The sequence below is a fragment of the Centropristis striata genome, chromosome 9 (genome assembly GCF_030273125.1).
Source record: "Centropristis striata isolate RG_2023a ecotype Rhode Island chromosome 9, C.striata_1.0, whole genome shotgun sequence".
In the NCBI taxonomy this organism is placed as follows: Eukaryota; Metazoa; Chordata; class Actinopteri; order Perciformes; family Serranidae; genus Centropristis; species Centropristis striata.
Window position 1 is genome coordinate 17851258 of NC_081525.1, and position 21135 is coordinate 17872392.

A 21135-nucleotide genomic window follows, 5' to 3' on the forward strand; every position below is an offset into this window, starting at 1 on the left:
ATTATTTCCATTTTATGTAATGTTATACTTCTACTCCACTAAATTTTGAGGCAAATATTGTACTTTTTACTCCACTACATTTATCTGCCAGTTTTAGTTACTTTTCAGGTTGGGATTTAACATAAACAAACATGATACATTGAAAGTGATTAGACATTTGTTTTTAAATGATACCTCATAACAGTATATTAGGTAGTTAAAATGATCCCTGTCTTTACAAAATTAAAATGCTGCTTACATAATAAATCAATACAAATAATCTAATAATTTATCTAGAATATATATAACAATCTGCATAACGAGTACTTTTGATACTTGTACTTTTACTTCAGTAAGTTTTGAATGAAGGACAGTGTGGCATTAGTACTTTTACTTAAGTAAGGGATATGAATATTTTTTCTACCACTGTTCAAATCTAAACCTTTAACTCAGAAATGCAGCCGATGGATACATTTTAATGATTACATTTTGTATAAATAAGTAATGACGCCACTCTGACACTTGAAACCGGCGCGCGCCTTTTCCCCAACCTCACGTGACCCAACCAGGAAGCACAGTCGGAGTCAGGAGGACTCACTTGTCTGTACATGTCTTTGCTCGAGAAAGTTGTATGTTTCTGTTAGCTCTCTCGGTCCAGAAACATGACAGACATTTTATTAAAAATAAAAAACGGCGTGGCCGAGAAAAAGAAGACAGCTGTGGCTCAGAGCGACCTGCAACAGTGGGGTTTAAGAGGTGCGGAGGCTTTTAAACTTAGTCGTAAAGTTTTTAATTCATGTTGAGTTGTTTCATTCATTTAGTAAGATAGCGTTAGCTAGCTAGCGGGTATGTTTAGATTGTGTTTATGATAGTTTAAGTCTTTGTTGTGGACAGCTTCTGTGATTCACCTCTAAGTGTTATGTGAGGACAATCCCTTCAGGATGAACTCAGACATCTGGCGTTATCATTTTTGTTTTTAATTGCTGTTGTAACAAGACCTCATTGAGAAAGCTTTATGCTGACATGGGAAGCATTATGGTTTCCCAGAAACATCAGACCTTTAAAAAAGATTGATTATTTACTGTAAAAACTGAAGGCATTTGTAAACTATAAAATGTTATGGTTTTGAGAAGCCGGGAGCTTAGTTCTGTGCTTTCCATCAAATGATTACTATTATTATGTGCATTAAAGTTTGGTGTTGCTGTGTTGTGTCCTCTCAGGGATCCAGCTGAGACCTTACCAGCTTGACGGTGTGCAGTGGTTGACTCAGTGTCTGAAGAACCAGCAAGGATGCATTTTAGGAGACGAAATGGGTTTGGGAAAAACCTGTCAGGTATGAGATCCACCAGTCCTCCTTAAAAACTAATAATGCCTGACTTTTGTTTTAAAACACATCAGAATAACTGATACATTCACTGGTATTAATGGGTGATACAGACACTTTTTTTTTATTTCATAGCAATACCTCTGCATGCCTATTTTTCTCCAGCTTTCTTCAATTTAGTCAGATGCCAATGTTTTAAGTCAATATATGTTCTAGTAAGCCATAACAGTGTCACATTGAGCTATCATGCACATCATCCCTGATAATCAAAGTCAAAGTCCATTTATTGTCATGAACGAAATGTTGTTGGTTGAACATGCAAACAACAGACATACAATGAACAATATAATAGACAATATATTGCAGATAGTTATTTAAAGTGCTGTGTGCAAATCCAGCAATAACAATGACTAAAATCAGATGATAATAATAATAATAATAATAATAATACATTTAATTTATAGGCGCCTTTCATGTCACCCAAGGTCACCTTACAAAGTCTAAAATCATAAACATCTTTAAAAACAAGACAACAAGGTAAAAACATCACGACATGGTAAAAACAAGACAATATGATAAAAGCAAGTGAACTAGTGTCCAGTTAGAGTGTATGCCAGTTTGAACAGGTGAGTTTTGAGTTGTGACTTGAAGGTTGTGATGGTGTCAGACTGTCTTATGTGTGGGGGGAGGGAGTTCCAGAGCCTGGGTGCTGAGCAGCTGAAGGATCGGGCACCCATGGTACTGAGGCGTGATGTGGGGGTGATTAATAGTCCAGCAGAGGATGAGCGGAGGGAGCGGGAGGGAGTGTATTCTTGAAGGAGGTCGCAGAGGTAAGTGGGGGCTAGGTTGTGGAGAGCTTTGTAGGTGAGGAGGAGGTTCTTGTAGTGGATGCAGTATTGTACCGGGAGCCAGTGGAGTTGAATGAGAACAGGGGTGATGTGGTCAGTTGATTTGGTGCGGGTGATGATCCGGGCGGCCGAGTTCTGAATTATTTGCAGTCTGTTGATGAGTTTGGTGGGGAGTCCAGTGAGGAGGGCATTGCAGTAGTCGATGCGTGATGTGACAAATGAGTGGACCAGGATTTCGGTGCTGGATTGGGTCAGTGATGGGCGGAGTCTGGAGATGTTGCGGAGGTGGAAGAATGCAGTCCGGGTGATGTTTTGAATATGGGGTGCAAATGAGAGGGTGTTGTCCAGAATTACGCCGAGGCTCTTAACTTGGGAGGAGAAGGGTACAGGGAATCCGTCGACGATGATGGGTGGAGCTGGGGTGTGTTGTGATTTGGTGAGGGTGGATTTGGATTTCAAATGCTGCGCTGAGGTCGAGGAGAATGAGAATGGTGAGTAATCCAGAGTCGGCTGCACGGAGGAGGTCGTTGGTGATTTTGACTAGGGCTGTTTCAGTGCTGTGTTTTGGACGGAGCCGGATTGGAAGGGTTCATGAAGATTGTTTTTATCGAGGTGGGACTGTAGTTGTGTGGCGACCACCCTTTCAAGTGTTTTAGAGATGAAGGGCAGGTTGGAGATGGGTCGATAGTGGTTAAGGTCAGCTGGGTCAGCACCGGGTTTTTTCAGGATGGGTGTGATGGCAGCCAGTTTGAGAATGGGGGGTACAGTACCAGTAGTGAGGGAGGAATTAATTATGTTGGTGATCATGGGGGAAATGGACGGCAGACATGCTTTGACAAGGGAGGTGGGAAGAGGATCGAGCTGGCAGGTGGTGGTTTTTGCTTTATGGATGAGTTCCACGATGGTGTGGTCTGATACTGGGGTGAAGTCAGAGAGGGGGCTGATGTGAGGTTGGCCGGTGGTGGTCATCCAGGGTGGGTCGTTTGAGGGGGTGCAAGATGAGGCCAGTTGTTGGTGAATGGTGTTGATTTTAGATTTGTTGGTGAATGGTGTTGATTTTAGAGCTGAAGAAGTCCAAGAAGGCAGTAAATAAATACACAGGGATAAAGTAAATAGTTGGCTAAAACAAATAAAATAAAAACACTATAAATATAAAAGTGCAATAGCAGTGGCGATAAGCTTGCAGAGTGAAGGGGCAGTAAAGGCTAGATGAAAAAATGTGTGTGCAGTTTGTGCATCGTAGGAGTGGACTGTGTATGTGAGAGACTATATATCTATATACTACCTGTTGTTGAGAAATGCATTGAGGAAACCTTTAAAATTAAATTATCTGACTCCAACACAAAATCCTCACCTATTTCTCTGTGCCAAGCGTGTGATGGGGAATGATGAGCAGGAGACGTCCGAGTTCTCAGTTTAACTTCACTTTTATTACAATACGTCAAGAAATGTGCAGTTTACAGAATGTAAACTATATAACAAGATGAATATCTAACACTTCTTAATCTAAAGTTTTTAATCTTGGTAAGAAACATATAATTTGCAGTGCACTCTGCTTGGGCCAGTTCATGCTTATTTCTCGATTTAATAATCTTAATTTAAGAAATCTTGTCAAGTGAAATTATCTGTCTATGCAGCAAGATAATTTTCCTCAGATTTAGTGTTTTTATCCTGTTTTTAGACACACCTTTTTTGCAGTGCAATAAAAAACGTAACATAACCATATACCATATACGATTTTCAGAAATTCGGGTCATAATACTAAGCTAAGGTTTACAATTGATGATTATTATGATTGATGTTATTGTTTCCTATGATAAAAATGCATTATTTTTAGGTTTTGCTGTGTAGGTTGGACAAAACAAGAAATATAATAACATCTCCTTTGGCTTTAAGAAATTGTGATAATTGTGATGGACCTTTTCTACAAAAATACTGAAACAGGCGCTCTTAATTGCTGTATAAAAGCTATCAAGATGCATATTGTATTATTGTAATATATTTTGTCCCTTCAGACGATCTCTCTGCTGGTGTACATGTCGGGAGCTCTCGGGAAGAAAGGTCCATTTTTGGTGCTGAGCCCACTCTCTGTCATGGAGAACTGGAGAAAGGAGTTAGAATGGTATAGTTACATTCATACATGAATCCACATCCACATATCTATAGCTGAATTCATAGTCAACTCACAACACAGTCCATCACAGTCTATAAACTACAAATATAATCTTATTTACAGCTTCGCCCCTGCTCTGACTGTGCTGTGTTACAAGGGAGACAAAGAGAGACGAGCTGAGCTTCAGAGGGAAACAGACTCTCAAGACTTTAATGTTCTGCTCACCACATATGAGGTCTGTAGTCATTTAGTGAGAAGAAAATAAACTGAAGTTTCATCTGTGTTGAACTGATGTTTTTTTTGTCTTTTTCAGCTGTGTCTCAAAGATGCTTCATTCTTGAGACGGTAAGTTTGTTCTGAATTTTAAAGATATCATAAGAAAGTTTTATTGGATCTTTTGGCACATACTCAACAACTTATCTAGAGGCCATTAGGCCAATATACACGTACAGCAGCTATCTAATAGATGTGGGGAATAAAAATCGATATACAGCGTAGTATTGCAATATTTTACGTGGCAATATTATATAGATTCATGGCCACCAAGTATCGATATTTAGTGTTCTGACGTTTTTTTGCCTTTTTTTTCAGTATATTGCTCACTTTTAGGAATATACTGGAGATACTGGTATCATATGAAATTAGAAGATTTAAGGAATCTTTAGGGTCCATGCATCAGGATAACGTGTCGGGAAGTTGTCGAAATAACGCTGCAAATTTAGGCTATTTTTTTATGTTTCATTGTGATTTTCAAAGCGCTCATATGATCTCAGCGATCTATCATGCGATCTAAATGAAAATAGGCTCTTTGGGTTCCCACAAGTTGACTCTCATTGTGGAGAAATAAATAGACTGAAGTCAGATGAACAGACTGAGAATTTTCTCTTATTTGACAAAACTATTCTGGTTTAAATTTAATTTTGTGGACACAAAATGCTGTTAAACAGTTAAATGGCAATATATTGTATTGCAATATTCAACATATCGCAATAATATCGCATTGTGATTCAAGTATCGGGATAAAATCGTATCGTGGGGCCTCTGCTGATTCACACCTCTACTATCTAATATGTTATCTGTGCACTAGAAATATGGTATGTGTGTGAGCAAGTAGAAGCATTTATACATTTGCATAATAAATATTGAAGAAGATTGCTTGCTTGAAATACATCTCATCATAATGTTTTCATACAGTAATGCTGCTTTTTCTATATAATCACTCACTCAAAATAATCACTCTGCTCCTCAGGTGGAAGTGGAAGGTGCTTGTGGTAGACGAAGCTCACAGACTGAAGAATCAGAATTCATTATTGCACAAAGTCTTGACACAGGTACGGAGCTGTGCCTGGTTTGGGCTGTCAAGTATTTGTTTCATTGTCTTTCCCACCATCAGCTCTAACTTCCCTCTGGTCATTTCTTGTGTAGTTCTCAGTTGGTTTCAGAGTCCTGCTGACAGGGACCCCCATCCAGAACAACCTGCAGGAGCTCTACTCCCTGCTGAGCTTCATTCAGCCCAGCATCTTCACAGCTGATGGGACGGACAACTTCACCGACTCTTACTCTAACGTACGAAGTCAACCTGCCCTCGGTATGACGGATATCATTGGTGTTACTTTCTATATTACTTAAGGGCGCTTTCACAACCCAAAGTTTAGTCTATTTTAATCTAACTCTGGTACGGTTAAAGTCTTGTTATGGTTTGTTTGGTTGCTTGTGAACACTGCAGTTGTACCCTGGTCGTACCCCAGACCAAAACAACTGGTCCAAGACCACTTGCAGAGAGAGTCTCGGCCCCTTTCCAAACGGACCCTAGTGCGGTTGGATTCCACTGTGAACGTAATCCGACCAGAATCCGACCCAATTAAAGGAAATTAACTAAAACACAGTGGATTGTGGGCCACCTGCGCGGTGAGATGTACACAGATAATATTGTAAAGATTAAGTTTGTGTCCTTCAGTTTCACTCTGTAGGCTACCACTGAGCTAAAGCTAATTTGTCATTGCAGAATTATCAACAATTGCTCAAAATAACTTAATATTTGCCTTTTGTGGTAGAAGCACATCGTGGTAGGAGCATCAAGGCACTTCTCTGATTATACAGCTGTCTGATTGCAGCACGTTGGAAATAATGGATCAACACATTATTGACAACCCGGAGCCTCAACAGGAGCTCATTCTGACCGTTTCTCTCCATATTAGTTTGGTCGGAACACCAGAGCAGATTACGGCCGCTTATAGTTAAAGGTACTTGGTTTGCACTCGGTTCCACGTTTCTTTGTTTACATTTTCACCACCAACTTTTCAACCAATAACAAATAATAGTGTGAGTAGATTTTCAGCCCTCCACCTTCGTACATGCCCCTCCTCAAATCTTTTTATTTTATTTGGTCCGCTTACATTTCTGGACTATGAAAGCAAACCAGACTAAATACAAAACGAACCAAATGTATCAATTTCGCTCTGATTCCGACTAACCAAACAGACTTTGGTTGTGAAAACGCCCTAAGTAACGTAACCTTATCCACCACCTCATCTTCCAAAACGAAAAGAAAAATACTGTAATAATTACATCAATTGGGATGTATCTAATGTCGGTTTTAGCAAAAAAAGTACATAATCACCCTGTAAATGGCTCATTAAATCACCACTGGCCGATTCTGTCCCTCACACTGTGCTTCTGCTTTCAGCTGCTGAGCTGCAGAGCATCCTGGAGCCCTTCTTGCTTCGTAGAGTCAAGTCAGAAGTAGCTGTAGATCTACCGAAGAAGACAGAACTGTTGATGTACCATGGCATGTCGGCCCTGCAGAAAAAATACTACAAGGCCTTTCTGATGAAAGATCTGGGTGAGACTTCTTTAAAGCTGGTTCTGGTATTGACATTTGAGAGTTTGAAAAATCGAATACTCTAATAACGATTTTACAGTGCTTAACAAATTTATTAGACCACCGGTTTGTGCCACAGCTGTCCTAAAATAACAGCATTAGTATTTGCCAGAATAATTTTTTATGTTTCTGTAATGGTTGATACACCAGTATGTAGAAGCTCTTTAACCAAAATGATATTTTTAATGCTGAAATATAAATTATTATTGTAATCCATGAATTTTCAAATGAACTGGTTTACAAAGAAACTTTAAAAATATAAAGCATGTTATTATTTCTTGATGAAGATGTCATATTATAGTTATTTACTTGCATTCCTGAACAATAAAATTAGTTTTAGTGGTTGAATGTTCTGCTTGATTAATCTCTGACTTCTCAGAGAAGCCCAGTGAGCCGGCTCAAATCTGGCTATAAAAAGGTGAATTCAGTTTGTTATTTGCCAAATAAATAATAACATCTTTAGTTTTAAACAAGCTTTCTAAAGATTTCTAAAATATTTATGTTTTTATGACAGGTGGTCGAGTAAATTTGCTAAGCACTGTATATCAGCTAATAGTAATTTCTTAACAAAAACATAAACCAACAATCTTTATTCGATCCCTTAGATTTAAAAAAAGAAGAAATGTAACGAAGATGCATTCAGAGTATTGTATAGCATTGTATAGTTGTAAAATCAGTGGGGACAAACTGCTAAATTATTGAACATTATTGCACTTTTGGCATTATTGATTGTGCATTGTACAAAGGGCAAAAATACCTTACAAATAAGTCAATTATTGTACTTCTGGAAACTGTTCGGGGTGTAAATCATCACAGAATCACCTCACATTAATCTCTATTTTTTAGAGGCTTTTGGAAATGAACAGGGCATCAAGAACCGGCTGCTGAACATCTTGATGAACCTGAGAAAGTGTGTTGACCATCCGTACCTGTTTGATGGTGAGATGTGCTCTCAGATAAATGAAAGCTGAACAAGATAATCATCCTATACGATATATATGTCAATATTTTTCCATGTTTCTTGGGTAAGGTGTGGAACCGGAGCCTTTTGAGATGGGGGAGCATCTTGTTGAAGCCAGTGGGAAGCTTTGCCTTTTGGACAGCATGCTGACTTATCTTCACAAAGGGTGAGTCAGTCTACCTGGTATTGGGCTCCACCTGGTGGCAGTTTAGTCTCAGTCTGACTGCCATAACATGCTGACACAATGTACTGATAACTTATTTTATTTATTTATCAAATTTTTCAAAAGAAAAAACTCTTGAGGCAGTTAATTGTACTTGCTGTCATATTTTATCTAATATATTGCTCCATAAACATTAATTTTCTTTATTTCTCTTTTCATGTCTGTGTGTGAAGGGGCCATCGGGTCCTTTTGTTCTCTCAGATGACGAGGATGCTGGACATCCTTCAGGATTACATGGAGTACAGAGGTAATTGTAGGTCTTCTAGCAATTGAGATTGTTACTTGCACTGGTTTGAATTGTCTGATGTAGCAGCGACTTTACGGCACGTTTAAAGATTTTTCTAAGCTTACAGAGTATGGCGATAGAACAGTGACAGTTAACTGAGGTATTTAAAATAAAAATTGGCATTGAAACAATAAGTTTTGGCACTGACAAATGTTCAACTGAAAAAAAATAAAACACAAACATTAAAAAATTACAATCTAACAATCATGTTATGTTATTTCAGTTTTGATATTTTATGCATTTTGATTGGTTTTTCATTTTCATTCTTATACATTTTTACTTGATGTCTCCCTTTTTTTCAATGACAGTTTTTTTTTACGGTGTCAGGACTTTTACAATGTCACTGGGTTTTCAGTTTCGACTTTCTGTCACTCTTTTGGCGTGGAGAGGAGGGGCTTGAGGGGAGTTTTAAATTTAAAAAAAAATTTTTTTTTTTACGATTTTTTTTGGGCATTTTGTAGCTTTATTGATAGGAGAGATATTAAGAGTGAAAGGGGGAGACAGAGGGGAAGACATGCGGGAAAGGGCTCCGAGCCGGATTCGAACCCGGGCCGTCCGCTTACGAGGACTGGGCCTCTGTGGTATGCGCTCTACCAGGTGTGCCACCGGGAACGCCCCTTTTACATTTTTTTTATTCTTATGTTTGTGTTTTATTTTTCAGTTGAACATTTTTCAGTGCCAAAACTTGTTGCATCAATGCCAATTTTTATTTTCAATACCTCAGTTAACTGTCACTATTCTAGCTCCATAACAGAGGCAACTATCTAAACAGCAAAAATAAGTGCTTAATGAAGATTTTCTGTTCAGGATATAGTTATGAACGTCTGGATGGGTCCGTCCGCGGAGAAGAGAGAAATCTAGCAGTGAAGAACTTCAGCAGCAAGGATATCTTTGTCTTTCTGCTCAGCACTAAAGCAGGTGACTGACAGACTAAACCATGAACAGGAAGGCAAATTGTGTGATTTTGTTATGCGTAGGAGTAAACCGAACATTGTCAGGTATACATAGTGTTCATATTGTGTTTATGAAGAATCAGGAATGCTGAATATGGAAAGCATTTTTGGCTTCTTTTTTGTTTGATTTTATTTGTAATGCAAGTTGATTTTCAGAGATTGATTTATACTAAATGTATGATCAGTTACATCACAAACATCATCAGCCACAAAGTATAATTTATTTATTTCTCTGTAATACAAACATATATCTCACACACACTAATGAGGCAGTTTTACATCATTTCCAATTGTTTGATTGTGTTTCTGTACTAAATGTGGCAAACCATCATTCAAGATGTCACAGGCTTGACTTGCATCTTCTAAACCACATTGTGGGATCTACATTTGCAGATAACAGTCGTTTTGTATGAAAAGTAAACACTCACTGAGCAGCATATGTAAATCTACAGCCGGTTTCGTAGAAGCAGAGAGTAGAGAGAGGAAAGGGGACTGATCAAACAGTGATAAGAGCGGCAGCAGGATGACACACTGGTGTAAATAAGGCCAGCCACTTCTCTCACTGTTTTATATGCACAGTGTGAAAGAGAGAAAGAGAGAAACACAATTTCCTGTCACAGCTTGTCACTTTTGTGTATAATTCTTGAAGTTAGATAGGTAAATGAGTATGTAAATATTGAGTGTGCACTGTTTTTTTCAGACATTGTGTGATTTAACAAGCTGTCTCTGCAGGGGGAGTGGGCCTGAACCTCACAGCTGCTGATACTGTCATTTTTATGGACAGCGACTTCAACCCTCAAAATGACCTGCAGGCTGCTGCACGATGCCACCGGATTGGTCAGAACAGGTGATTGCTGAGAAATTGTTCTAAGCAGGCCACAGTGCAGTGTTCTGCTTTGACTAGCTGTGCTATGTACTATTTGTTAAAGGGGCATGCCCAGACTTTACCCACAAAGGTCAAGTTTACCAATCATGGAGAGTACTACTCACACTGTATAATGGCTTCTTTAGCTATGGAGGTACTTTCTAAATATATATTATGCTAGTGGAAGTAGCCACAATGACATCACCCACTAGTTTGTGGACAGTTTTTTGAAGCCTTGAGCTTTAGCATTGTGGCTGTCAATGACAAAAACATGGTCGTGAGTCGTCAATCACAAAGTAGCCACACTCTCAAGCACACATGCTTTATTGTCTATTTGACTCTAAATGGGACGAAAAAATGTACAAAATTAACATTATGATATATTGAAGAAGACTTGAAAGTAGCAACTGAGAACATAAACGCATCAGAAAAAAATCAAGAGATAAGTAGGGTAATTTTCTCATAGACTTCTATACAATCAAACCAGTGGCGTCACCATTGCTGGCCATTAGAAGTAATGCAGGTTTAAGGCACTTCTGCTTTGGCTTCACTTTTCTGACCTGGGTGGTTGCCGCTTCTTGTCGAAACCTTGCAGCTCCATTAACCACAATGCAACTGACAGGCCACTGACAGTTCAGCTTAGAACTACAGACGGTCTTGTCAGCTCACATCTATCTGATATCCTCCAACTTGTATTCATCAGACTCAAATGATGCTGACTCAGGTGGCATCTCTGATTTTCTGACATAGGTATAACCAACATCACACAGGAGACACCAAAGACTTCAAAGAACATACTCCCTTAGACCTGTAAACAGACTTTGATGTGGGAAACCTGTGGGGTTCCCCTTAAAGACCTAAAATGTATGTAAATGCAAACTTGCAATATAGATTAAGAGCATGGAGTTGGAGAAAAGATAAGATAAGGACATTCAGTAGGCCCGGGGACTCTCTGGGTATCTCAGCCTCTGCTCTGTTGATATTGAATATCATTTTTAGATGCTGTCTCTCATGAGTCACTTAACAGCAGGTTAATGCCAAATTGCTGGAGAAGCCCTTTAATCTGTGAGTGACTGTGACACATTACAGGCCTGTCAAAGTGATCCGCCTTCTGGCAAGAGACACTGTGGAGGAAATCATGTACTCCCGTGCTGTATCCAAGTTGCATCTCACTAACACTGTTATTGAAGAAGGACGCTTCTCTTTGCTGGACCAAGCTCAGTCTGCTGCTGCAGGACTGCAGGTTTGTGACCTTTGACATATTGCACGAAAACTCAAAACCACGCAGTTCCCATGTCTGTGTCTGTTTTTATGCAAAACCCCTCCAGTTGTCTTTGTTTTCACCACTGATGTTTCCTGTCCCCAACAGCTTAGTGAGATCTTAAAGTTCGGGGTAGATAAGCTTCTGTCATCAGAGGAGAGCTCTGTACAGGATGTGAAACTGGAGAAGATCCTCGGCCCGTCATGTGACGGACAGTGGGTGGATGAAGACTTCACTTCACTGAGAGAAGAGGAGGAGGAGAAGCAGGAGGAGGGGGAAGAAGAAGAGAGCGGCTCTGAATCTGACAGGCACAGTATGTTTGATCTTTAGATAATAGCACCTGACTTCCTTTATAAAGCTTTCCGAGATAATCAGCGGTGTACGGTACTCTGTTGTTAAACAGATTGTTCAGCCATAAGAGCATTTCACTTTTACTTTTGTTTCTCACCCTGCAAACATAACCACACATGAAAATATACCACACATTTCCTCTATTGGGTTGGTTTTCCAAGTAGAACTTCCTCTGCTTGTGCTGAATAATAACACTCACCACCATGCTGTTCCACCCTTCAGACCACATGTACTACTTTGAGGGGAAAGACTACAGTAAGGACCCCAGCTCTGAGGACCAGAAGAGCTTTGAGCTGTTGTTGGAGGAGCAGATGGTCGAGTTCCAGAGAGCTGCAGGAGAGGGCCGAGCTCTGCGACACAAAGCCGGAGTAAGATTCTCTGTCTCCCTCACTCACAACTGATGGGCACAACTGTGTGTGTGTGTGTGTGTGTGTGTGTGTGTGTGTGTGTGTGTGTGTGTGTGTGTGTGTGTGTGTGTGTGTGTGTGTGTGTGTGTGTGTGTGTGTGTGTGTGTGTCCCAAACAAGGTACCAGTAGGTGCAGTAGATTCTCAGAAAACCAACAAGACCCAGCATTCATGATATGCACGATGTGCAAGGCTGTGCTGTGCAATTAGTTGAAAGGGGTATGTTCAAAAAATTAGCACTGTGGCAGGAAAATGGGTCCTTCAAGACATTGTTCAGAAGCGTACTTTGATTAAAAAGTTGATTGGAGAGGGGAAAACTTATAAAGAGGTTCAAACAATTATAGGCTGTTCAGCTAAAATGATCTCCAATGCTTTAAAATGGAGAGCAAAACCAGAGACGCGTGGCAGAAAACGGAAGACAACCATCAAAATGGATGGAAGAATAAGCAGAATGGCAAAGGCTCAGCCAATGATCAGCTCCAGGATGATCAAAGACAGTCTGGAGTTACCTGTAAGTGCTGTGACAGTTAGAAGACGTCTGTGTGAAGCTAATCTATTTACAAGAATCCCCCGCAAAGTCCCTCTGTTAAAAAAAAAACCATGTGCAGGAGAGGTTACAATTTGCCAAAGAACACATCAACTGGCCTAAAGAGAAATGGAGGAACATTTTGTGGACTGATGAGAGTAAAATTGTTCTTTTTGGGTCCAAGGGCCGCAGACAGTTTGTGAGACGAGCCCCAAACTCTGAATTCAAGCCACAGTACACAGTGAAGACAGTGAAGCATGGTGGTGCAGCATCATGATATGGGCATGTTTCTCCTACTATGGTGTATGCCTATTTATCACATACCAGGGATCATGGATCAGTTTGCATATGTCAAAATACTGTCAGAGGTCATGTTGCCTTATGCTGAAGAGGACATGCCCTTGAAATGGGCGTTTCAACAAGACAATGACCCCAAACACACAAGTAAACCAGCAAAATCTTGGTTCCAAACCAAAAACATTGATGTTATGAAGTGGCCAGCCCAATCCCCAGACCTTAATCCAATAGAGAACTTGTGGGGTGACATCAAAACCAAGAAATGTAAATGAATTGTGGAATGTTGTTAGATAATCTTGGAGTGGAATAACAGCTGAAAGGTGCCACAAGTTGGTTGACTCCATGGCACGCAGATGTGAAGCAGTTATAAAAAAACTGTGGTCATACAACTAAATATTAGTTTAGTGATTTTCACAGGATTGCTAAATCCTAGAAACAAAAAAGTTTGTACAAAATAGTTTTGTGTTTGTAAAGTCAACGGCAGACACTATTTTTTTTTTACACCCCCCTTTGAACTAATTGCCCAATTGCATTGTCTTAACAGCGTGCATATCACGAATGCTGGGTCTTGTTGGTTTTCTGAGAATCTACTGCACCTACTGGTACCTTGTTTGCCATGTAGCAATAAAAAATATACTAAAAACCTGGATTAATCTGGTTAGTCACATTGGACTGCTATTATTTTGAACTCTACTGTATGTCAAACATCATACAAAAGACATCAGCCTATTCCCCTCTTATATGATTCAGAAAATGACCCCAGACCTGGTAAAATGTCCCTTTGTTATCATCAACCTTGCTATCATCAATCCATAGGAGGCATTGTCTGCCATCAGCTTAACCCAGTCAGTAAATTCTGGTTGAGTCTGACACTTCCAGTGGCAAAGAATGATTTAAGCTGTTGTTATGAAGCCTGTCAGTGCTCAACCAAATTCTGCTTTTAATATTCCTGGTGGTGACCTTGACCTGTCTCTCAGTCGGCAGAGTTGGGGGGACATTGGAGCAGTTTTGAGTATCTAAACTGTGTAGTTGAGATCAAAGTGAAGGCTGAATTTGGGGCGCCCCTTTAGCTAACATGGTGAAGCGTGCGCCTTATATACTGAGACTGAGTCCTTAACACAGTGGAGCAAATTCAGTTCTGACCCACAGCCCTTTGCTGTATGTCTTCTTCTCTCCCCCTCCCGCCTAAAAAATGTTATAAAAACAAAACAAGGCCATGGGCGGCACAAGAAGGGGGGCAGGAAGCACACATTTTACACCCCTGACCTGATTTGGTGTTGTGGCTGGTGAGATACTGTCATAAAATGGTCTCAACATTGATTTGTTACAACCCTAATTCCAAAAAAGATAAACCAAATGAAACGATTTGCAATTCCTTTGAGACCTACATTTAGTTGAATACAGTACAAAGAGAAGTTTTCTAATGTTAAAACTGGACAAAACCTTTGTCTTTGTTAATTTAAGCAATTCCTCCTGGGGATTAATAAAGTACTTCTGATTCTGATTCTGAATATATACACTGTAATATATATGAATTTGACCCATTTTCTTTTTCTTTATTGACATCTTTAAAGGACTTCATCTCAGTACTCTCAGCCTTCACACTTCTTACAATTTCCTCATATGGAGTGAATAAGGCAGACCCTTGTGCAGATGAATATCTTTCAGTTTTCGTCATCAAACTTTGTTGTGCCACTATGTCTGGTAAACGGTTTCTATTTAGGGCATGATGGTCGATGCAAAAACCACTGAATAAGGTCACATTCTTACCAGCAGTTTATAACTGTACACATTAGAGCGATGCTTCACATAAGACTCTACACTGCAGCCATTTTTCATAAGGTAGTATGCTTATAATTTAGATTTGTCTCAAACATTAACATACTACCTTCCCTTTGACAATTTAAGTTTGCAGCGCCCTAATGTCCACGCTCAATGTCCCAGATGAAGAGCAGGTAAAAATCCAACTAAAGTTTGTTCAGCTGCACCTCACTGGGCTAAAAAATAATGCAGTATTGGCTAGAGGTGGACATAAAAAATATCAATACAGCATAGTATCGCAATATTTTGTGTGGTAATATTATATCTATTCATGGCCGCCAAGTATTGATTTTTAGCGTTCCGGTCGGCAGTATTTTGGCATTTTTTGTTTTTTTCTGGAGGTCGTAGCGGGCTCACTTTTAGGAATATACTGTATATACTGGTATCACACATAAACTAGAAATTCTAAGGAATATATATGATGTATGTCAGGATATTGTGTTGGGAAGTTGATGAAATGGCGCTGCAAAGTTAGGCTATTTTTTTAAATGTTTCATTCAAAGAAATTCAGAGCAGTGAAGCTTAAAGTTGAGGAAAGTTTGAGAAAATGCTGCAATTGTTGTTGTCCATGCATGTTTGATATCAATTAAGGTATCAATCTGTCTGAATACTTTGTTGGTCAGTCTGTGGGTTTGACTCTCATTGTGGAGAAATAAAAAGACTGAAGTGAGACTGAGAATTATGTCTTATTTGACAAAACAATTCTTAAAATGGCAATAATATCCTATCGTGACTCAAGTATTGAATAAATAAATAAAAATAAAATCTGGGGATATCCACCTCTATTATTGGCTGATATGCCAACTGGACTGTATCTGTTTTAATAAGCTGTCTGAAAGTATAAGGACTTGATGTAATATAATGTGGAAAATGTTTGCTATTTTAAAGTTCTATGGTTGGTCCAGGTTGTGTTTCCACCACAGCTGATAGATCAAACACTACAGAGGTGTTTGCAGTGCAGTGATGGTCACAAATCTGGATATGGTGATTACACATATTTAAGTGAGACTTACAATGTGATTTTCTCTCTTTTTTCCCCCAGGCTTCACTGTCAGTAGCCCTTGGTATTCCAACGAGGAAGAGGAAACCTCTTACTGAGGCTGAGCTGGAGCTAAGGCGCCAGAGGAGAGAGGAGGCTGCAGCTAAGAGAGCCAAGATGCAGGAGGACCTGAAGAAGAAGCAACAAGAGCAGAAATACAAGAAAAAGTAAAGTTTTGTCAATCAATTAATGTATTTTTACAGCTCACGAGGCCCCACGATACAATTTTATCACGATACTTGAGTCAAGATACGATATAATTGTGATTTTAAGCAGTTTGCGATATGGTGAGTATTGAACATATTGCAATTTAACTTTTTAACTGCATTTTGTGTCCACTAAATTAAATTCAATCAAGAATTGGGAGGCAGCCATGTACGGTCATGGAAAAAATTATTAGAATACCCTTGCTTTGTCAAATTTCTTGTTCATTTTAATGCCCGGTACAACTAAAGGTACATTTGTTTTGACAAATATAATGGTAGCAACAAAAATAGATCATAAGAGTTTAATGTAATAGCTGTAATGTATCTAGACATTTTCCATGTAAAATGAAAAAAACGGTGGTCTAATAATTTTTTTCCATGACTGTATGTGAAGAGACTTGTGGGAACCCAGAGAGCCTATTTTCATTGAGATAGCATGAAGCCAGAGGGTCACATGACCGCTTTGAAAATCCCTATGAAACAGAAAAAAATAGCCTAACTTTGCAGCGTTATTTTGACAACTTCCCGACATGATATCCTTCCATACTGGTGCCTATAGATTCCTTAGATCTTCTAGTTTCATATGATACCAGATCTCCAGTATATTCCTATATTCCTCGCTATGGCCTCTGAAAGGGCAGGCCGTCGAAGTGCTAAATATTGATACTTGGTGGCCATGAATCGATATAATATTGCCACGCAAAATATAGCGATGCTATGCTGTATCGATTATCCCCCCCACCCTCTAGCTCTCACTGACTTTTAGTCACTGAGCTCAGACACTTTTGACAGACAGTTTTCTTGTCATGCAGAATGGCGTGGTGGGAGTCGTGCGGCTACAGGTCACGGTGCCTGCCGTCTGTGGACAGTGAAGAAGAAGAAGAAGAAGAAGAGGAGGATGACTGTAGCGTGTGCTCCACAGACTCTGACAGCAGGGCCATAAACTACGTCCTGGGGGATGTTACTCATCCCCATGCTGCTCAGGAGGACGCTATCATCGTCCATTGTGTTGGTATGAAACCTGTATTATCTTGTTGTTACCATAGCAACGTGTCACTCAGTATGATGGACTGATTAAGAGAAAGCTAGCGGCACCTCTGCTACAGTATGACTTGCATTTCTTGTGTAGATGACTCAGGCCGGTGGGGCAGGGGAGGCTTGTTTACAGCTCTAGAGGTGAGATCAGATGAACCACGAAAGAAGTACGAATTGGCTGGCAAGATGAAAGGTAGGATGAACTATAAGTTCACAGGAAATGAAGACTCATCCATAACGTCGGATTGAGATACATGAAAATACATAACTAAGTTAAAGTGTGAATATGTTTTTTTTTTATTTCAGATTTGGACCTTGGAAATGTGCTGCTCTTCCCCATCGATGACAAACAGTCCAGATTAGACGGCCAGGATCAAGTAGGTTGTGTTTAAATGAAAACCCACGCTGCACAAAAAAAACTCTGCAGCCTAGAAATGCTTGTTCACCACCATACATGCTTTTACATACACTAGGAGTGAGCAACAGTGTGTTACATTCATTTGGGTTTAGGCGTGGTGAGATACCGAACAGATAAAACTGAGGAAATGATCAAATAATATCTTTAGCTGTTTCCGTCTCCTTCCTGTCGCCTCAGTTGGCCCTGATCGTGGCGCAGCAAAGAGACAAAGCCAACAACTTGTCTGGGATCCTTCTCACTGCTCTGGACGAAGGTCTGAAGAAGATTTATGCAGCAGCCAAAAGAAACAAGGGTACAGTCAAGCACACAATATTCAAGCCATTTAACAAAAAGTATACAAAACATGTTGATAATAAATCTGCTAATAATTGGTTTGTATTTAAAGAATCATCTGTTGGACAGATCTGCCAAAGTAATAACTAAACGATGTAGGCATTAATTTATTTATAAAGTGTGACAATTATTGTTGTTTTAACTGGCTTCTTTATTTATTTACCTGTGTATTAATTCCCCTATTTATTCACTATCTAATTTATTTTTCCCATTTTTTGATATACTCATTATATTCTTTTGTAAACGTATTCAGTGTATTTATTTATTTTTGCATTTATTTCAGACTTATTGAAAAATGTATTTGTACATTTATATATTCATGGTTTACTTTACTTGTGTATTATTAATTTGTTGTGTTAGTTATGTATTATTTTACCTTTGCATTCTCCCAATTATTAATTTCCACAAACTTAATTATTTCTCTACTAATTTCTTAAAATATATATGTAGGTTAATATTATTCTCACAATGTTAATTTATTTATCTAGTCATTTATGCATATATTTATTTGTTTATTTTTTCATGTATGTTGGCAGCTTCTCGTGTCCGTACACCTCACCTGTCAATAACACATTTTATAATTGAGCCTCTGTGCTGACAGACAGAAAGGAGGGGCATGATGACAGCAGCGGCTCATTGTTAGACTTGACTGACGAGCTATGCAGGACACTTGCGTGTTGTCTTCCTGGCGTCACACTGACAGGAGAAAAATACATGAGAAGAATTTTATTTCCCTCAGGTTATTCAACACAATGGGTGAACACCTGGAGCTAAAACCACTTGCACTTTGATCACCTCACAATGTTATATGTTATTCATTCATTCATTCATTCATTCATTCATTCATTCATTCATTATCATTAACTGATTAACTTATCCGCACACGGGTCGCGAGGGGCTGGAGCCGATCCCAGCTGACATTGGGTGAGAGGCGGGTACACCCTGGACAGGTCACCAGACTATCACAGGGCTGACACATAGAGACAGACCATCACGCTCTCATTCACACCTACGGGCAATTTAGAGTCACCAATTAAACCTAATAAAAACCTGTTTGTTGACTGCGGGAGTACCCGGTGAGAACCCACGCTCACACTGGGAGAACATGAAAACTCCACACAGAAGAGCCACAGGCCGGATTTGAACCGGCGAACCTCCTGCTACACCACCGTGTAGTGATATAAAATTAACACTTTTGAACACTGCTGACAGTGCTCAGCTCCAGTGGAGTATAAACATAGAATAGAAAAGAATATCTTTATTATCATTGTCACATGTACAACGAAATTAAGTGCATTCCTTGTCAGTGCTAGATTTAAAAAAAATTAAAGCAGAAATTAATAAATATGAATATATATTTTTAAAAATGGAGAAAATTTTTAACAACCGATAAACAAAAAAAAGACCATATCAAACTAGATTTGCACAAGTCCTCATTGCATCATTCAAGGCCTTGATGGCTGACGGGTAAAACTGTTATGTTCTGCGTTATGAACCGTCTGCCTCGTGGCAGCAGTTCAAACGTCTTGTGTCCTGGGTTTGTCAAGTCGTGCACTATATTTTGTGCTCTTTTTAGGCAGCGAGCACTGTAAAGTTCCTGCAGAGAGGGGAGAAGCTAGCCGGTGATTTTTTTGGGCCACCTTTATGACTTGTGTGTCTTATTTTTCTATCAAATGATGAAAAGTAAAATATTTTTCCTGTGTTTCCTCTCAAAGCAAGTGTACATCTTCCTCGCATCGGACACTCCACCAAAGGCTTCAACTGGTACGGCACAGAGAGGCTCATCAGGAAACACCTGGCTTCCCGAGGCATCCCCACATTCATGTATCTTTTTAACAGACCATAGCTAAAATATAATAGTTCTCAGAATAGGATAGCTTGGAGTCATTATCCCTTAACTTGATTGACAGATACTATCACAACAGAGCAGTAAAGAACACAGCTCCGCCTCAGACATCTACTTCTGCGACGTCAACAACCTCCCCCAAACCACAGTTGCATAACTCCAACAGGCAGACTGATGAAACAGAAGCAGAAATGCCAGGCCCCTCCGCTCCTCTCCAGAGCCACGGCCCCACAGAGCTCCCTGATTTCATGGGAGGAGTCCGTGTGTTTTTCCTCAACCTGCCTGCATCGGAGAGGAAGAGGCTGGCACGCCACCTCATCACATATCCTTTTAAAACTGGATGCCTTTCCTATTTTATGGTGCTGTTAAACTAGAATTACTTGTTGTGAGATTCTGGTGTACAGTGAATGACAAACAAAATTACAGATATGTTTTGATCAAAAGGTCACCACTCCTTAGCTGCAGTTCACTTATGATGGAGATGAGGAGGAGATCATGAGTCTGGAGGTCACCCACATAGTTGCAGAGGTGGAGAACAGCATCCACTCACAGGTTGGTATCTTGACACCCATTAGTAATTTGACCTCTGACTCAAATAGAGAAACAACCTAACAACTGTGTGTTTTACCAGGAGCTGCAGGATCTGGTGCGTCAGTACCCCCAGGCTGTCCCTGTGCAGAAGGACTGGCTAGAGTCCTGCTTCTCCAAACAGCGAAAAGTCAACACAATACTGTTCCTACATCCGCTCAGATAACACTGTTTCATTGTTCTTTTAATGTCTGATTTTTAAACTATACTTTTTTGTTAAGCTTAAATGAACTTGGGTGGCTGTTGAAATACACAATATACTACATGTCAAATCATATGAAAAACAATATGCAGTCTTTGATTTATATGCAAAATAAGGAGTCGATAAACGAATACTTGTCTCTTTCTATTGTTGTGTCAGAGGTTTGTGTTGACACTTCACTTGTGCTGGGATACAGTTGACTCTGTAGAATCACTAATTAACCAGGGTGTGTGTCATATGCAATAAATCTGGTGTGGGTGGAGGAAACAGCCCCCTCCAACACACACACACACACACACACACTTTACTGTAACATCACAACTAAATGCTAAGCATTACCCATCCCTTACCCTGATTCTGACGTGAACCTTAAT

The 21135-nt window shown here is 39.6% G+C and overlaps 1 protein-coding gene across 1 annotated transcript; it reads left to right on the forward strand.

The window, feature by feature from the left end:
- The first annotated feature begins 474 nt into the window (after positions 1 to 474).
- chd1l (chromodomain helicase DNA binding protein 1-like) lies at positions 475 to 20906 on the forward strand. Its single transcript, XM_059341853.1, has 25 exons — positions 475 to 735; positions 1200 to 1312; positions 4167 to 4273; positions 4388 to 4499; positions 4578 to 4609; positions 5514 to 5595; positions 5690 to 5852; positions 6951 to 7106; positions 7992 to 8084; positions 8176 to 8272; positions 8503 to 8576; positions 9423 to 9533; positions 10301 to 10415; positions 11523 to 11676; positions 11803 to 12007; positions 12268 to 12413; positions 16137 to 16300; positions 17152 to 17351; positions 17469 to 17567; positions 17681 to 17751; positions 17970 to 18084; positions 19841 to 19949; positions 20036 to 20289; positions 20438 to 20523; positions 20603 to 20906. Exons 1-25 carry the CDS (start codon positions 642 to 644, stop codon positions 20723 to 20725), a joined length of 3075 nt encoding a protein of 1024 aa, XP_059197836.1. The 5' UTR covers positions 475 to 641; the 3' UTR covers positions 20726 to 20906.
- Positions 20907 to 21135: the final 229 nt, after the last annotated feature.